This window comes from Populus euphratica, unplaced genomic scaffold, assembly GCF_000495115.2.
Source record: "Populus euphratica unplaced genomic scaffold, PopEup_1.0 scaffold33.1, whole genome shotgun sequence".
NCBI lineage: Eukaryota > Viridiplantae > Streptophyta > Magnoliopsida > Malpighiales > Salicaceae > Populus > Populus euphratica.
In genome coordinates, this window is record NW_011499906.1 from 562,656 (window position 1) to 580,644 (window position 17,989).

The 17,989-nt window shown below is 33.0% G+C and overlaps 3 protein-coding genes and 1 pseudogene across 7 annotated transcripts; 1 reads left to right on the forward strand and 3 right to left on the reverse strand.

The window, feature by feature from the left end:
• Window positions 1-2,581: 2,581 nt before the first annotated feature.
• Window positions 2,582-4,001, reverse strand: LOC105133400 (uncharacterized). The gene is made up of 3 exons (XM_011037376.1): window positions 3,755-4,001; window positions 3,500-3,605; window positions 2,582-3,134 (listed from the first exon to the last, which is right to left on the reverse strand). The coding sequence occupies exons 1-3, from the start codon at window positions 3,907-3,909 to the stop codon at window positions 2,877-2,879; spliced, it is 519 nt and encodes a 172-aa protein (XP_011035678.1). The 5' UTR covers window positions 3,910-4,001; the 3' UTR covers window positions 2,582-2,876.
• A 1,693-nt stretch (window positions 4,002-5,694) lies between these two features.
• On the forward strand, window positions 5,695-6,915 carry LOC105133440 (uncharacterized protein At1g04910-like; annotated as a pseudogene).
• A 101-nt stretch (window positions 6,916-7,016) lies between these two features.
• On the reverse strand, window positions 7,017-10,598 carry LOC105133401 (pentatricopeptide repeat-containing protein At1g80150, mitochondrial-like). 5 transcript variants are annotated; one of them, XM_011037380.1, is made up of 3 exons: window positions 9,119-10,598; window positions 8,353-8,431; window positions 7,017-7,562 (listed from the first exon to the last, which is right to left on the reverse strand). In XM_011037380.1, exons 1-2 carry the CDS (start codon window positions 10,235-10,237, stop codon window positions 8,417-8,419), a joined length of 1,134 nt encoding a protein of 377 aa, XP_011035682.1. In that variant the 5' UTR covers window positions 10,238-10,598; the 3' UTR covers window positions 7,017-7,562; window positions 8,353-8,416. The 5 variants fall into 5 exon arrangements, with proteins under 5 accessions (XP_011035682.1, XP_011035683.1, XP_011035680.1 ...); XM_011037381.1 differs by having other exon boundaries at window positions 7,019-7,311; XM_011037378.1 differs by having other exon boundaries at window positions 7,019-7,311; window positions 8,800-10,598.
• Window positions 10,599-11,696: 1,098 nt separating this feature from the next.
• LOC105133402 (signal peptidase complex catalytic subunit SEC11A-like) lies at window positions 11,697-16,521 on the reverse strand. The gene is made up of 8 exons (XM_011037383.1): window positions 16,337-16,521; window positions 15,205-15,317; window positions 14,022-14,093; window positions 13,033-13,068; window positions 12,546-12,591; window positions 12,335-12,422; window positions 12,132-12,189; window positions 11,697-12,019 (listed from the first exon to the last, which is right to left on the reverse strand). The coding sequence occupies exons 1-8, from the start codon at window positions 16,413-16,415 to the stop codon at window positions 11,969-11,971; spliced, it is 543 nt and encodes a 180-aa protein (XP_011035685.1). The 5' UTR covers window positions 16,416-16,521; the 3' UTR covers window positions 11,697-11,968.
• Between the last annotated feature and the right edge of the window lie 1,468 nt (window positions 16,522-17,989).

Consider the following 17,989-nt stretch of genomic DNA (forward strand, 5'->3'; position numbering starts at 1 on the left):
CTACAACGAGAAGGACTTGGTCCAATAGCATTGAGTAAGACTCAGTGTGACATGCCCAGCCCAGAAACAATATTGATCCAGATGGTTCAGCCAGTATTGGGATAAAAAGGAGTGATGCTACTGCATCCTCTTCTCCCTTGCTTGAGATTCAGGAGGAGCAGCAAAAATCATGGTCAATATGGAAAAACAGTGGCGGAGCCACAATGGGGATTAAGGGGGCAATTGCCTCCTTAATTTATTTTTTTTAATATTTTTTATATTAAAATTTTAATATAATAATTTAAAAAGCTTTTTTTTTAATTATTATTTCTATATCTTTTTCTTCTATAATTTTTTAAAAAAATTTAAACTATTAATTGATTAAATAAGTAATCTTTTATACTTTACATTTAATGTTTTAGGTGAGTTTCATTCATTTTTTCTATTTATTTCATTATTTTAGTTTAGTTTTGTTTCTTGATAATATAATAATTTATGAATCTGTTAAATTAATATGTTTATGGATAATATTATATGCATATGAATATGAATAGAATTGAAATGAGTTTTGATAAATTAATATGAATTTTGTTATGAATTTTATATAAAAAATAATGGTGATTAACATACTAATAATTAAAAATGAAGTACTAAACAACTAAAAAAATTAGAGATATGATTAAAAAATATATTAATATTTATATTTAACCCACTTGTGTAAAACAACAAATTAACAAAGAATTGTTGCCAATAATTTCACTAGTTCTTATAAATTTTAGAAATAAATGAATAAAAGATTCATTGTATATATTGAGAAAGACTATCTTTAATGAAATTAATAGTGAAGCCATTATTAAGTAATTTTAAAATATAAAAACTTGAAAAAAATAATTATAATAAAAATGTTTTTATTTTAAAAATATTCTTAAATTAATTTTACTTGATACGAGACAGCACATGAATTTCAAATTGATTTCTCTATATAAAATACATGTTTATATAATATATAATATTAAATATTTATAATTTGCTCTTTCATTTAAAATTTTCTATTTCCGCTATTATAAAAAAACATATATTTTATTTTTAATTCCTAATAAATAGAATGAAAGCACTACAACCCTACAAAATAATATTGAAGCTCGAGGCATTCATGATTTGGGTCTGCTTATAAAACAAAAGCAATCTAAAATTGTTTCTTATCTTATTATTTAATATGTTTAATTCTGTTTGTAATTTTTTTTGTATTAATATTAAAAATAATTTTAAAAAAATAAAAAATATATTTTTTTAATATATTTTTAAGTAAAAAGTACTTGAAAAAGTAACAACAACCATACTACCAAACAGACTAAAATCAATTTAAAATGTTTTTTATTTAAAATATATAAAAATAATATTTGTTTAATTTTTAAAAATTATTTTTAATATTAACTTATAAAAAAAATTTATATTCCAACCGTAATTTCAAAATCACGAAGAAAAGAACCACCTCCATTCACCAACCTAAAGAAAAAACAACCTCTCGGGCTATATGGTAAATTGATTTCTCTATATAAAACATATATCTATATAATATATAATTTTAAATATTTATAATTTATTTTCTTATTTAAAATTTTCTATCTCCGCTGCTATGGAAAAACATAAATTTTATTTTTAATTCCTAATAAATAGAATGGAAGCACTACAACCCTACAAAATAATATTGAAGCTCGAGGCAAAATTCCTGGTCAAAATTGCTTGTAGCCCACTTATGGTCATTCATAATTCGGGTCTGCTTATAAAACAAAAACAATCTGAAATTGTTTCCTGTCACATGATGTAATATGTTTAATTTTGTTTGTACTAATATTAAAAATATTTTTAAAAAAATAAAAAATATTTTTTTTTAATATATTTTTAAGTAAAAAGTATTTAAAAAAATAACAATAATTGCATTACCAAACAAACTAAAATCAATTTAAAATATTTTTTTATTTAAAATGTATAAAAATGATATTTGTTTAATTTTTAAAAATTATTTTTAATATTAACTTATGAAAACAATTTATATTCCAACCGTAATTTTAAAATCATGAAGAAAAGAACCATCTCCATTCACCAAACTAAAGAAAAAACAACCATTTAGGTGGTGGCCAAGTGATAAAAACTTGAAACTAAGGGATTTGCTCCATCTGTAATCTCAGGTTCGAATCCTTAGTTGCTCATATGATGGCCATTGGAGGCTTATATGATCGTTAACTTCAGGACCCGTGAGATTAGTCATGGTACGCACAAACTGACCCGAACACCCATATTAATAAAAAACAAAAAAAAACAACCACTCGGGCTATACGTTTCCAAGTAGCAGAGTGGGCTTCCAACTTTCAGGAGGAGCCAATGTTGACAAGTCTAAATTTCTAGTCTGTTTCTGTGTTTGTAATGAGCTGTTCTTAAATTCATATATTTATAAATAAAAATTATTTTATAAAATAACCGCTCAGACAATACCAAACAATGTTTGTTCTAAGCTCCTCACCTTGTGTCGTGATGTCTTATAAACCAATCCAAAAGCATTGATTTATTTATTTAATTTTATTTACCGGGACCAGGAACAAAATTTCCACAAAATAGAAAAACTTTCAATAGATTCCTCTTCATCAAATAAATAAACAGAATGAAACAAGATGATCATCTCCACATAGGATCTCATTTGCTTTGTTTTCATTAACAGTACAAGAACCAACCACCGAATAGGAATATAAAAAATGCACTCAACAGAGACCAGAGACCCAGAAGCTGCATATAATTCTATTGACCATATTGCACCAACCAACCAACTTGTGTTCTCCCCTGCTGGACCACTGGCTTCATACACCAACAAGATTCATAGAATTTTATCGACCATAGTGCACCTAAATTGCTCTCTCCTGCGGGAGCATTGGCCTCTCCTGCTGCATCGTTTGAAGGTTCAAGCAAGAGCATGATCGTGCGACGTCGCCGGCCAGAGGGATCACCGGGAGATTATCACAGTTGCAAATCTCGATCATGAATCCATCAGGGTCATGAAAGAACAACTGTTCAACCTGAATCCCACCTTCCTCTACTAATGCTCGCACATGCTGAATTCCCAGGTCTTTCAGCTTCTTCTCCACTGCTGCCATGCTCCCACACTGTATATGACAGATGTAGACGCGTTACATTTAGCATGCACATTCCTTCTTTTTGACATAACAAGAACATATTAGCTTTTAAAAACTTCTTAATTACATGGTGAAATCACTCTGTATAAATCAACAAGGATTCCAAGACTCCATTTTTTAGATTCTTGATGGCCATCTGCCATCAGCAGCAGACAAGCTTAGATACTACTACCTATGACAAAGTCTGACTAACCATCCACCTGAATCCACTCATGCCTCACCCTAAGCCAACACCGGAAACCAGAAAAAAAAAGACCAATTTACATAATAAATAAACATAATTAAGGATCTCGTGTAGCTTAACAGGATTGACATTTTGATTCTTAATAAATTACCTGAAACGAGATATGATTGTCCTTGGGATTAATTTCACTTTTCTTTGGCATCTTTTCTGGGTTTTCTGATTGCAATAAATGAATTCCAATTCCAAAACCAAATAGCCTGCATGAACAATCAAACAGAATGATGAAAGATCAAAAAAAGAAATCCCTTTATGAAGAAAGTTGTGATGTTTTCTTTTTTTGCTCTAAAGTTAATTTCTTGATATCTTTACGGTATCGGGTTGCAAGGGCCGGAGGCAATTTACGTACCATGCCCCATCAAAGTTGAAAGATCCCGGCCTCCTTATTGGCACAAAACCAAGAACATCCTGGTAGAAATCAATGGATTCCTCAACTGATCTACACAAAAGTGAGATGTGGTTCAAAGACTTGAGATGGAGTGAGTTTCCGATGTGGTCCTTCATTCTCAAAGAAATCCAAGAACCAAAAACAAAAGGCGAATGATTATGAGGCGAAGAAGCTGAAATGGTCACGGCAAGTCCGTTTATGCAGTGGGATAGAATCTGTGAGTTTTACTTATAGAAGAAAGAACAGGGGTGGTGATGATCTCTCCATGTACGCCACGTGTCGATGTGATAACACATGTTGGGTTTGGATGATTCCGACACGTCAGAGTCCATATGCTGAGTAGGCTTCTGACCTACTCAATCGGGTCACGTACACGTAGCCTTGCCCCTTTTTAATTTTCTTTTCGGGTTGGATAGCATCAGCACCGCCTCCATTCTCAAAAACTCCGCGGCTTATTAGCTGTCTTTGCACTGGAGTCATTTTCAATGACGTGGAATTTGGATTAATAAACACACCAACCATGACGGGTTGGCTCTTTTCTTATGGAAACAAATTTGAGACCGGAACAGTTTTCCCGGAAAATCAGTGATTGACTGGACGGAAGTTGTTTGTCATCATATTTATCATTTTCTTGGCAATAATGAATGTTTCCAATTATTATTATTATTTTTGATGAATCATAAGTTTTATTTTTTTATCTTCTTGTATTTGTCTTTTTTTTACTAATTAAGTTTAAGAAATAATTGTTGTTGTTTTTTTTAATTATTAATTAAAAATAATGAATTTATTGTTTTTTATTATATATTGCGTGCCATCCTATTATTTATTTTAATTGACTCAATTTTTTTAAAAAAGGGATATGCATAAGATGAAAAGAGAAAATCAAATATATAATTCATAGAAAATAATAAGAAAATCTCCATATAAATTTTCTCTCTCCTCGTTGTATTTATCTTTCTTACAAGTGAGTCTACGATCAAGAAATTGTGTAAAAAAGTTAGTACCTTAAGGTCATCGGCTAAGCTAACTAAGACAATCTCAACAGGTGTCTTTTTAAACCATATTAGCAATAAATGTGGGAAAGTGCCGTAATTTTTTTTAAAAAAATATTATAAATTATTACAACATCTTTTTTATTGGTTTTTTTCTTTAAGACATGGGTTTTCTTTCTTTTTCCTATGCTTTTTTTCATGATTTTTTTTAATTTTTTTTGTTAATTTGTTTCACCAGGGTAATATGGTTAATATGGTTTGTGAATTTATTACTGTAACTGAAGTTGTTTCAGTTGGTTAGTATATAAGTTTGGTGAAGTCTTTTTTTTTAAATTGTATTTTTAATATTGTTTTATATTTTAAAAAAATGAATTCGATTCACACGGAATCATGGTAAAATATATAGTCTTGTTATTTTGGGACCAGATCTTATCTCCTTCCTCTTTCCATGCTTGACTGTCACCACCTAAAACACACTGCCATGAAAGTCAATTCATCATTCTCTAATTTGATTAACAAAATGGCCAAACATATAAATAGGCATCCAGCTCTACACACCACATATTCATAATCTTTTCCACACATCACAAATTCCTTCAAACCAAACATTAATCGAAGATAGAAGCCAGTTTCTTGTAGCCAAGTTCTTGGTAAAAGTAGAAAACAGAGCTCGTGTTTGTCCCTTTCCCAGGGATTGGCCACGTTGTTTCAATGTTGGAGTTAGCAAAACTCCTTGTTCACAATCTCCATCACTGTTATCATCATCAGGCTAGCTTTGGACTCCATAATCAGCAAGTACACCGAGTGCTCCAAAATGCGAATATTTGTTTCTTCATCCAATGTTTGATACCTCAAAATTATTTCAAGGGAGCAATTTTCTTAATCATCTCTGGCTTTGCCAGCGAGTGATCTGGTTCCTGTCTCCTTTTGTCCTCTCTCACAGATTTCTATGTTCAGTTTTTAAAAGGTCAAAGAAGGGACAGGTATCAGATTACATGTCAATTTTTCATGTGTAGTGATTACATGACATTCCCTGTTCGGCTTATAGGTTTAGCTACATGCATATATTATTAGCGTCAGACTTTATTTACATGTTTAGAAATGGAAAAAGGAGGATGTAGTTTTGTTATGTAAACTTTTCTAGGTATCCTCAGCATGCAAAAGCTGTACTTTGTCAAGCTTGTTATGGATCATTGCGCCTTGGAAGAACCTTGGAACAGAAAGCTGCAGAACTTCTGGAAGCTATACCAAAACCCTTTCTTTCGCTACATCTTCGATTTCAACCTGACATGGTAGCATATAGCCACTGTGAGTACCCAGCCTTTCTCCTGCCTCCATAGAAGCCACTGAAGCTGCAAGGGGAGACAGAAAACCATGGACTGGGGAGTTGGCTCGTGTTTGGAGAAAACGAGGGAAGTGTCCCCTCACACCTAACGAGACAGCCTTCGTTTTGCAGGCGCTTTCCATCCCTGCAAACACAACATGTATCTTGCAGCTGGAGATGGCCTGGTGGAAATTGAAGGTTTAAAACCCACTTACACCAATGTGGTCACCAAATCTGCCCTTCTCAGGGGCGAGGATCTCCTAAATATGCATGGGAACACTAGAGCTGCTTTGGATTATTATGTATCAATCAACAGTGATTCGTACGTGGCCACTTTTTCAGGAACATGGATAAGATGGTTGTTGCGATGCGAGCTTATAAGGGGTTACATGATACCTTATTCCTAGGCCGGAGAGCTTATGTAGAGCTGACCACCAAGGGCTTGAATGGGAAGGAGTTGTTGCCAGCCTTACGGGTGGCTCATAACTAATATTCTTCCATGAGAAGAGCCGAAGAGGGTCTTCTCTGCTTGACTGCTTCTGTGAAACTGTGACTTCCTTGTAATTCCTCATGTACATGATTTGACACCGGTTGCTATTCCCACTCGGAGAGCATGGTGGATTGCCCGATGTTGATTTTATGCAAAACAAACGCTTTTAAACATTTGGCAGAAGAACTGCCATAAAAAAAAAAAGGATATCTACAGATTCATTACGCTTTTTGAACAGGCTCCGGATTCATTATCAGGAGCTGCTTTCAACTGGAATTTTACATGGTGATTTTCCAGTCGTGTTTTTCTTCCCCGTTATCGTGTGATATCAAGGACTGACTTTCGTGCATTTAAAATTACTGTCGCCTTAACCTGTCTAGAAATACTAAACTTTGTAGCAAATGTAAAAACCAAAACAATTTGTAGAGAGTGGAATTTAGCTGCAGATCGCACATTTAACTGCGGATCGGCAAGCATTTCAGGTATTTTCCATAGAGTCAAAACTAGAGCAACTGGTTGAAGTTTCGTACATCATACTAGTGCTAACAAGTATCATCTGAAGTTGCCTAGTCAAACACAGAATCCTATAAACAACTAAACTCAATTCACAATACGCAGCGGAAGGCGTTCAGGTATCTCAATCACAGGACATTATTGTTCATGCCCAAAAATGCAGCACCAATTGTTGCTAGCAATCCCACTTTATCCAGATCTGCAACCAGGGACCAGCCATAAAATGTTACTCTGTTGAGCACTGAATGCATCAATCAAATGAGGTCAAATTTCTAATAGAAAGCCACAAACCAAGAATGTGTCAATTCAAATGCATTTTCTGCTGTCAAAGAGCCCCATTAAAATATTCCACCTAGTGGCCGTGGCCCCATTACTTCGCAACAGCATCCTTTTTACAGGTCTCCTCTCTTCCCTTTCAGGCTGTGCCAATTTTGAATTGTAAATTTTGTCCCGTACAGTTACAATTACGAAAAAGGTAAGAATTCGTACCATTTGAGCAGAAGGATGGATTTCAAGAACAGCAAAGGATGCCTTTTTTCCCTGACGGCGGGACAAGAAGCATGTATTCATGAATCAATTTCATTAGAACCCTCCAATGTGTCGACTTTTTGTTCCTACCTATCCGTTAGTAAATATCATTGAATAGAAGTGATTCAGTCCATATAAAGGTTATGTAATCTTTCAATACAGAAAGAATCAGTTCATGAATAAAAATTCCAGAAACTCAATCTTCTCTTAGGTGTGACTCCTAAGAACTCTAGGTGTGAAGCTTCGTTTTCTATCCTCTAGTGTGACTTCTAGAAACCATTTTAGAGTGGCTATAGTTTTTACAATTTCCAGCAATTCAAATCCCCCCCATATTCCAATCATCAAACAACCTCCATTTAATTACTAAACATCCACACGTTCTAGCCCAGTCAGTCCTATAGCTATTGACCATCAAAAGATCACCTCAAACCCTAAAATTACTATTCACATCGCATTTGCAGCCTTAAAACAGCCTCCAGCTGTCCTGCATCACATACTCCAATATAAGTACATAACAATGAAAACAGAAAAAAAATGTATCAAAACATCAGCCATCACTCTTAACATTTATCAGCTTACAGTGATTTACTTAACGAAAGTTCAAATCTGAAATATAAGGCATTTAGAACAATGAAGCAGTAAGTTCCACAAATCAACTCGATGCATCTGCTAAGCCCAACAAACAAAAATGTGCAAAATATTTGATGCTTACCAACGTTGCCATCTAAGTAATAGATATGAAAAGGATGAAACCTTTTTCAGCTGGCTATCGAACTCTAAGTCAAATGAAGCTGCAAAAGTTTCACAAAAAAGGCATCACCTTAGAAATGAAAAATCAAATCAGAATTTTAGTTGAAAGCCAATTTATACAACACATCTGATGAAAATTTGCCTAACATACAAGTCAGGGCAGAAGACCTGGTCGTATTCATAAATAAATGCACCACACAATGAGGAAGTTGCATGATGATTTAAAAAAATGTCATGAATCCAAGTAAACAGAGGTGAATAAAGATGGCAGGAGACATTGATTTTCAGTAAGTAGAGTGATTATTGACACGGTGAAAGTCCAAAAAGCACATACCCCAACACTCATGGATTAGAAAGAGAGATCATAGGATTTGAAACAGATAAAGGAAGAAATTGCATGAGAACTTACAAGAATCATGATACCATCCACTAGAAGTTTAGAACTTTCATTTCACCAGGAACTTAATCAAGGCGCTAAAATCAATTAATCGAAGAAAGGGGAAGTTCCCTGTTTGATGTTAAGGATGAAGATATGATGTCCATTTAGTTTTGTTGTTTGATATAATGAAAAGAATAGTCTCTCCTGTCAAGCTGTGGTGTTACAAAATCAGGCTTATCTGGGTATTTCCATCACCCCAATTCAACTTCTAGACAATACAATTTCGCAAGGAACTCAAATGACTTGAAGGAAAAGGTGGCACTCTCCTCTGGGCTAAAGTCAAGATTACCTTAGCCTTGTTAAGCTGCCCATTCTTCTTTAGCCCTTCAAGCAGTGTATGAATGGTATGCACGTTCAAAAACCAGTTGGTTCTCATGCAGTCTCTACACATCGTATATGCCAAATCAAATTCTCCACCCTTGCATAAATAATGAACCATTGTTTGGTAAACTTTAGCATTAAATTTATGCCCCTTGCCACGTAAGGAAAAATACACCAGTTTGGCCATCTCAAGATTACCAGCCTGGAAGAAGCCTTTTAGAACCAAATTATATGTAACCTCATCGGGCACAATCCCGATTCTCTGCATCAAACGCATCACATCATTTGCATGCCATGCCCGTCTTATGTTGACCAAATACTGAATTCTAACATTAAATGTTGCAAGATTGGGTAAACATCCCTTAAGCACCATAAGATTCCACAATCCATTGCCAATCTCTGACCTGTTGTTCTTATAAAATGCTGACATAAGTGTGGTGTATGTGATGACATCTGGCCTTACCCCTGACTTTTCCATCTCTACCATGAGCAAATATGATTTATCCAAAACACCCCCTTCACATAAAGCCTTAACAATAATGTTAACTGAAACTATGTCAAACTCGATATCAAACTTCTTTGGGGCCTCGTTAACAAAGGTCTCAATTGTTGCTAAATCACGGGTTCCAGTCAAAACCTTGAGTGCGGCATTGAAGGATTTAACGGTCCTTTTACAGCCGCGCAAATGCATATTATGGAAAGTATCAATAGCATGCTCTATCATTCCAGCCTTTCCATACAACATTATAATCCTCACCATAAACCCTTCACGCCTACCCTGTGGAAGAGTCTTTTGGTGCTCAAGTAAATGCTCAATGTAATCAAACCTGTTAGCACCAGCTAAGCGAGAAACGGTATCTTCAAATGCAAACAGATTCTCCACAACAAGCCTATTCTCAGCATTGGCCTTGAAAAGATTAAATAGCTTTTCAGGGTCTCTCTCAGCTTTAAGCTTAAGAAGTGCAGGTTCTTCCAAAGGCTTCTGGTTTTGGTTCTGAATGCGATTAGATACAGCTGCAGGGCTATGAGTTAATGCAACGGCAGCAGCAAAGTTGCGGAATGTGCGAGTGACTCGCAGAGAGAGCATATCTTGATTTCTTCCTCAAATTGAAACATACTCATGTCCCAACCTCAAGATTCTATGCAGTAATGTCAAAAAAATCTTCACAATCCACTCAACAAGAAAACCCAGAAAAAAGAGGATTTCTATCAAACAAACGCACAAGCCGGCCCACATTCAAGAGACTAGCTTGACAAAAATCTTAATAAAAATGCATCCCCACGACATATGGAAAACTCGCAGAGGAATTTCATCAAATATAAGAATACCCGTATGCTAAAACCATGATCCCAGGCAACGAGTTGAAGAAATCTTCAAACCCCGTTTGGCAAATAGAAAAACAAAAAGGATGAAAACTCAAAAAAAAGAAGAAGAAGCAGCAAACTTGAGATAGCTCAGAACAAAAATTAAACAAAAAGTGTGTGTGTGTGTATACATATATATATATAGAGAGAGAGAAAGTAGGGGCTATAGAAACAAATATGAATAGAAAGTGAGAGTGGATCTGAGGGAGAGAGTGAGGTTGGGCTCTTTAAAGGAGACGGGGGGGTCGGTTTTGAAGTTAGGATTTATGCATTTTTGCCAAGTGTTTTGGGAAGATGATGGTAAGCCGGTGTCTCTGCGAATGGTTATGAGGGGATTTGGGCTTTGTTTCGTGTCAAAAATTTGACCCTAGACTCATTCATGGAAAAGAGTACCACTACGAGGAAGAGTACATGAACACATAGGACAGCAGTGGCTAGAGATTTTTATTTAAACATATTAAAATAATATTTTTTATTTTTAAATTTTATATTTATAATAACTCATTAAAATAATTTAAAATAAAAAAATAAATTTTTAAAAAACATCTGATTAGAACAAAATAAAAAAATAATTTTTTAAAAAACATCTGATTAGAGCATAGATGTGTTTAAAGTACTATTTATTTTTATATTTTTAAAACATTTTAAAAAAATTTAAAATTTTTCTATTTACTTTAAATTAATATTTTTTTAATATTTTCAAATGTTTTTATGTATTGCTAGTAAAAATAATTTTTAAGAAATAAAAGAAATATTAGTTTAATATATTTTAAAATAAATCACAACTACATTTTAAAATGATCAGATGTGAAAAATGAATGAATGTCAGGACACTCATTCTAATAAATAAATTTTAAAAAGAATGAACTGTTGAACAATTCGTCATCATTATATATAAAGGAATCCAAAGGAAAAAACAAGAATTAAACTAAAATTATCCTCCAGAAAAATAAATAAAATAGAGCATGGAACCTACCACGGATGTTGCTCTCTCATTGAATTCAATTACCAATGGACTTGTAGTCTATCGACGAACTCTTGCAGTAAAAACGGTGAAGCCAAATTCAGCACCCACTTTTATTAAACAATTTAATATTTCGAAAATAAAATGCTCCGATGACGCTTATCTGATGAAAATCGCAGTATAAAAACAAAAAACTTCGGCTGTGAAGGGAAAGATTAACTAGAAAGACTCAGAATCAACTCCTTTCACTAATTCGGCTTTCATTCCAGCATCTCAGCTTAAAATGATTTTCGCGTAAGCAGTAAACGTGGAACAGTTAGACCAAATATCTAACAAAACAATGATCATCTACCAGTTTAATTTATCAAATAAACCAACTCTTTCTTTTGCCCAATTTATAAAATGGTTACCAAAATGATACATTCAAGGAAAAGCCAGGACAATAGGTACTAACTACTACATTGCAGCTTTTGAATTTTGTTTCAGCCATTAGTCCTTTGAAGTTATGACAAGCAATCCCAACGCGCCGATAAGAATATACTGCAAGAACAGAACAAAGGTCATTAGTTAAACAGGGTTTTTATTTTGTATCATAGTGACAGTCAAGAAACAAGATTTCAGTTTTGGCAAATGATTGACAGGGAAGATGTACCTTGATAATAGGCTTTTCAGTCATTATAATGGTTACCCACCCAACATAAGGTAAGAAACTGCAAAAATGAAAGCAAGCAACATGAAGAATCTACTTGATACTATCAAGTTCCAAAACTATGGGAGGGGTAAAGAGTTTTAAAAAGCATGAAGCAAGAAATAAATCCTGGAAAAGAAGATAAGAGTTACAGTCAAAACTTTTACCCAACAGCTCTGCCCATGATGTGGTGCCGCTGAAGCCAAAGCTGCCCTTGAGCATATAAAAGCCTGTCATCCCCGTAATTGTTATCTCCTGGCAAAAGTACCATTTAAGTATATCAGGATTTTCAATAGAACAAAAGTTAATTTTGTGAGATCATATACAAAATTTCAACACTAAGGTTGTACAATGATAATATCTATAAGAAGCCAACACCTTTTGTGAGGACATCAACTTCCCCAGTATCTTGCCTTTCATGGACCTGCAAAAAAATTATAACTATGTCATTACATAGCAGTGGGATGATAATTGACTAAAATATGTTTGCAATTAATGATGAGACAGCTTTTTAGTTTTCTTCCTTTTTTTCATGAAAGAAGATTTCGATTTGCGATCAGTTTAAGGAGGTCATATCAGCTACTATCCAACATAGTTTATTTATCCTGGTAGTTTCTTGGCAAATGGAGGACATTGTCAACATCCATTTCCACATACTTGAGGCGTGTTTAACTGATAGGCAAAAGGACATGTTCCTCCCAACCCAACTATCACACACCACCCACATACTCTCACTGGTATTGGCATCCGGTATGCATCACTTCAATTTTGTTGTTTCACATGTAGTGCACCCAGCTTGTCCAAAGTAGTTTTTGGTATCAATACAGCATTAAACTAAATGCAGTTAGGTCAACCAAATCTTTACCTTAATCACACGGTGGACAATTGGAATTTCACGACCCTGATCAATGAAAAAGTAATTTCAAAATGAGCATATTAATGGGGAAAAGAGGCAGAAGCATGACAAAACATGAGCAAATATTGAAGGAGAAAATATTACAAGTATACAAACAAAACATCAAAGAACATCTGTAAAATTTGTATTGAAACCATAGCCCCAAATAATCACTCAACTGGAAATTCAAAACTACATCACATTACAGACCATTTTTTAATTGATATGCTAGATTTATATTTTAACATCCATTTGCCTTTTAAAGTGTTCCGGTAAAAACGTGATAACAGTTTTCCATGAAAAACAAAATTTTGTTTCACATATAACTGATTTACAATTAAAATAAATTATTAAACTCCATCTTTCAACCAATATAAAGGTAAAATCAACATGGTAGAACTTCTTATAATCTGATATATGCAATTGTTCAATCAATTGATGGTCCTTTCCCATTATCTCCCATCATAAGATTGCAAGCTTCTATTTTTTGATAAAGGAAACTATGTTTTAATGTCATAGGAATATTAGAACTAAGCTTGAAATAATAGAGAAGGGTAAAACTGTGTTAAGTTATCTCAAACCAGACTTAATAGCCATAAATAAAAGCACATGAAAAATCTTCACAAACAGAAGGCCCCTAAAACCAAATGTGTTCCTCTGATATCCATGCTCAGATGCGAAAGCATATCACTCAGGACAAGAACATGGGACCTCAGTTTCCATAAAATCCAAACCTAAATACTTCAGCCATCAGTATAATCAAGCATACAAGTTATCCGACTGTAGTACTTAATATCGCAAAACCAAAGATTTTTATAGTCAAAACTGATTGTATAATAGATTTATAGTGTCACAAAACCAAAAACTCATTTCAAAGCAATTGAAAAGAAATCAGATGCTGGAAAACAGAAGGAAGCCTCATCAATCTACATAAAAGCAGACTGAGAATAGGATCTTACATCAACATTAAAAACAACAATTTCTCCTGTGCGAATAGGATCTTTACTCATGTGCAAGAACAAAATGTCACCCTGCAAAAAGTGAATATAATTAATCAAGCAGTCTGATCAAATACTATAGATTAAAGGAGTTCAAGTGCAAAGAAACAGTATTATCATCACTGAAACCAGGGAGAACAGTTAAAGCACTAAGAAGAACTTCATACTGCAAATATTTAGTTGAAGCATTACTACAACAATCTCCTGAAATATTCAAAAACAAATTTACTAAATCAACTAGCTAATTGAAGATTGATGTTAGACTTCATTGAAAATATTCAGAAGGAGCAGAGTAATTAAATACATCAATAACAAGCAAATGGTGTCCTGCAAATCTTCCATTGCATCCAAATCAATCATTTACATAAGGTGGTTTCATGTTGCCACTGTTTATGCTTAACCTGAAGCATTGGTCAGATAATGCAAATAGTTATGATAGCTATGTACAAGAAATGGGGAATCAAATTTTATCAAGGTCAATAACAAGAGAGAGATTCAAGCATAGAGCAGCAACGTTAATAAATATTTTTAGTCCCCATTATTTGTGAATGGTTAAAAAATGTAAATTCAATTCAATTTCTCCGTCCTTCCTAATTAAAATGAATATCCTATGAAAAAGTGTGTAATTCTTGTCAAGGATATACCAAGAGTATTATGCTAAGACAAAGCATTCCCAAAAACAAATTGGCCACCACCACTAAATTGTAAAAAGGTGCTTGCAATCAAAGAACTTCAAAAGAGAAGGTGAAAAAAACAAGGGGAATGCATGAAGATGGTTAAACATTTTGTCATAAAAACCCCTACATATATACAGGTAACTGTTCACAAAAATCAACATGGTACTTTTGACTTCTTCTGAAGCCTCCAAGAGACAAGGTCATTTGGCTGAGAAAACATCAAGGCTGAAAAAGAATTCTATCTCATCTTCCATAATTGTGAAAACTGGTGAAAGAAATGATTCTGATCCTCCATTCTTGACAAAATAGGGGAGAATGCATGTCTCTTCCTTTATTATTGTTACTGTACGTGTATATTATCATGTATTTAGATAACGAATTAAGAGTGAAGAATGAGACAACACGACTGATTAAAGATCATCTTATACCAATAATAATTCCCATGATTCCCATGTTAGTCTGCTTACCCTCTTGAAGCCAGGTTCCATACTTCCAGAGAGAACAACCACCACAGGAGATTCACTGCCAGTGATGCACATCAATGCCTTCCATATTATTAGTGCAGATGTAACAATCATTCCTGGAGCCAAAAGAAGAAGGTTCAAAACACCAGATATCCTAGCAGAAGGAATACAACAAAACACCAGCACAGAGTTCTCTAGAACTGCAGTTTTCTTCTCTAATGTCGAACAGATTGTGCTTGAAAATTTGAAATTCAACAAGGCAAGCTATCTAAAGTGTCAAAGTGGAGGTGAGGTAACTTAACCTGGTGCAAACAAATCACAAATGTAACAGGAGTACTCAATGTCATAAACTGAATTATCTAGCCTACATAATTAAGGAACGGCAACAGATCAAATATTAGAGAATCTAGGTATTACCTGCTTGCTTTTATTCTATGCTATTCATTTTATGAAAGGGACTAAGAATTTGCATGAAAGGTTCTTCAATTGAGAAAAAAATGGAAATTCAAACACATAGTCATGTCAAACACAACCCGTGTCCCAAACTAATATAAACAAATTACAGTAGAATTGGATTTAGCTTAATTAATCGAAAATTGCATTGAACCATGCAAGAGATAGTATTTACATTAACAGATTGCAATAATTCCGCAGTTTGTTTTCAATAAATGATTAAATGGCAGGCAACCAATTGGAACAGAATCATAGTCAGCCTCGAATGCTTAAACCCATTATTCACTGATAACATATAAAGACAGTACAGTGTCCAAAAATGAAAATTCTCAGGCAATTTTGCATCTGGTGTTTTATGGTATATTCATCTCTAATAAAAAAAAAAAAAACTAAGCTCATTGTACGATTCGATATGAATCCAGTGACCACGTTAAGCTCATTAAATTTCAGTCCTTTATGATGTTAAAGCTCCAAATTTTAAACCAGCTGAAATTAAAGCCCTTCTCAGTGTCGTCACTGCACGGCGGTTTCACCCACCAGGCACCGCATTTCATGCACAATTCAACCAGGCAATAAGAAAAATAACTATAAAAAGCATAAACAATCGCTCTCTTAAAGAACCAAATGAATTCAAAATTCAAACTCTGAAAAAAGGAATTATATATATCTGTAAGAAACTGACCTAAACTGACGGCCTGGGTGAGTAGCTGCCGAATCTGGATCGATTTAACGGAGTCTACGGTGTCTCCGATCCAACCCATTTTCCTTTTCTTCTCTCTTGTGATTGTGATTGATTCTACCCTCTTTCTTTCTCTGTGATTTTAGGCTTTTCAAGACACTGTAGAGTCTACAGTTGTTAAAAACGCTCTTTTTTTTTTGGGGGGGGGGTGAACTGCACGAAAAATATAACTCGTAAAATCATAAATAATTTTTTTAATTAATTAATAATTATATTTTAATAATTCTAATTAAGAAATTAAATTATATTAAAATTCAATAAAATAAATAAATAATATTATAAGTAATAAGTAATTTAAATAAAATAAAATAGAGAAATACTATAAATTAATAGAGAAATAATATAGAGAAATCAAAAGTCTAAAAATAAAACTTTTTAATTTAAAGGAATCATCTTGAATTAGTTTTAATAAATTATTTTTGACTTGCAACTAAAGCTAAATTAGTAATTAATTAATATACATTTGATAATGAAATACTACTTCTAAATAATATCTTATAGGTTAAAAACAAATTATTTAAAATTAAATAAAAACATTCTCATGTTAAAATTTCTTTATATAGTCTGAAAATGTAATTTTTATTTATTTTTAATATATTTGAGTCTTGATTTAAAATATATCGTTCTCTCTCATCTAAATGTATTACTAGGCCTATGATGCATAATTAAAAAGCTTCAGACCAATTTCTAACCCAGTTTTAATTATAACAAAATTTTACTAGTAATTCCAGATATGCCTCAAACAATATACAAAGATCTAGTTTTACATATTTCACAAGATTCATCTATAAACTTTGATCATCTAAAATATTATGTTCTCAAACTCTTTTTGACCTAAAAATTTACCATAATATATTTTCACATGTCTAATATTTTCCTAAAAAAATTCAGTTCTATCCAATATATAGTTTGGAAAATATATTATTTTTTTATTCAAGGAAATCCTACTGATTGATACTTAAAAGTATATTTTTATCAAGGTTTTATATCATCATTATGCACTTGAAGTATCAATAACTCCTTAACTAAAGCATGTTTTATAATAATACATCTAATAATATAAGATACCTTTAATTTATTGTAAATGTTCATTTTAAATGCAGACCTATCACATAAATGAAAGGATTGATTAATGAATTTAAGAACTGAAATTGGAAGGACAAAGAGATGACCAAACTTAGAAAAAAATATCGATGCAATCCAAACTAGAATACTATTCAGTAATTACATCATATCTAGAGCTGTAGATCTCACATTTAGGTCTACTTTATATGGATAGAAAGGTAAGATCTTACACAGAATCAAAGTAATTATATTATTTTGAAAAAATAAAAAAGACCAAAATATCCCTAGGTTAAAGACATTATATTTTTTTAAAAAAAATTTAGGGTTAAAGTAGTAATTTTAATATGCAAATAAAATATCAAATCTAACCTCATACAATATGTTAAAAACACTTTCATCATGATAAAAAGACTACCTTACCTCTAATACCTAATTCAATGGTTTTTTTTCTTCAAGTGGAATTTTATAATTATACTATTACAATGAATAGTATTATAGAAAATAAGAATTGTCACTAAGTCAAGAATTAGT

What these genes read in the sequence shown, in the direction of transcription:
- LOC105133401 (XM_011037378.1), bottom strand. Translation starts at nt 10,237, where the DNA reads ATGCTCTCTCTGCGAGTCACTCGCACATTCCGCAACTTTGCTGCTGCC.
- LOC105133400 (XM_011037376.1), bottom strand. Translation starts at nt 3,909, where the DNA reads ATGAAGGACCACATCGGAAACTCACTCCATCTCAAGTCTTTGAACCAC. An exon ending in TTCAACTTTGATGGGGCATG is followed by an intron (nt 3,606 to 3,754) that starts GTACGTAAATTG and finishes TTGTTCATGCAG; the next exon opens with GCTATTTGGTTTTGGAATTG. An exon ending in ACAATCATATCTCGTTTCAG is followed by an intron (nt 3,135 to 3,499) that starts GTAATTTATTAA and finishes TGTCATATACAG; the next exon opens with TGTGGGAGCATGGCAGCAGT.
- LOC105133402 (XM_011037383.1), bottom strand. Translation starts at nt 16,415, where the DNA reads ATGGGTTGGATCGGAGACACCGTAGACTCCGTTAAATCGATCCAGATT. An exon ending in CACCCAGGCCGTCAGTTTAG is followed by an intron (nt 15,318 to 16,336) that starts GTCAGTTTCTTA and finishes TTTTGGCTCCAG; the next exon opens with GAATGATTGTTACATCTGCA. An exon ending in CTGAAAAGCCTATTATCAAG is followed by an intron (nt 12,020 to 12,131) that starts GTACATCTTCCC and finishes CTGTTCTTGCAG; the next exon opens with TATATTCTTATCGGCGCGTT.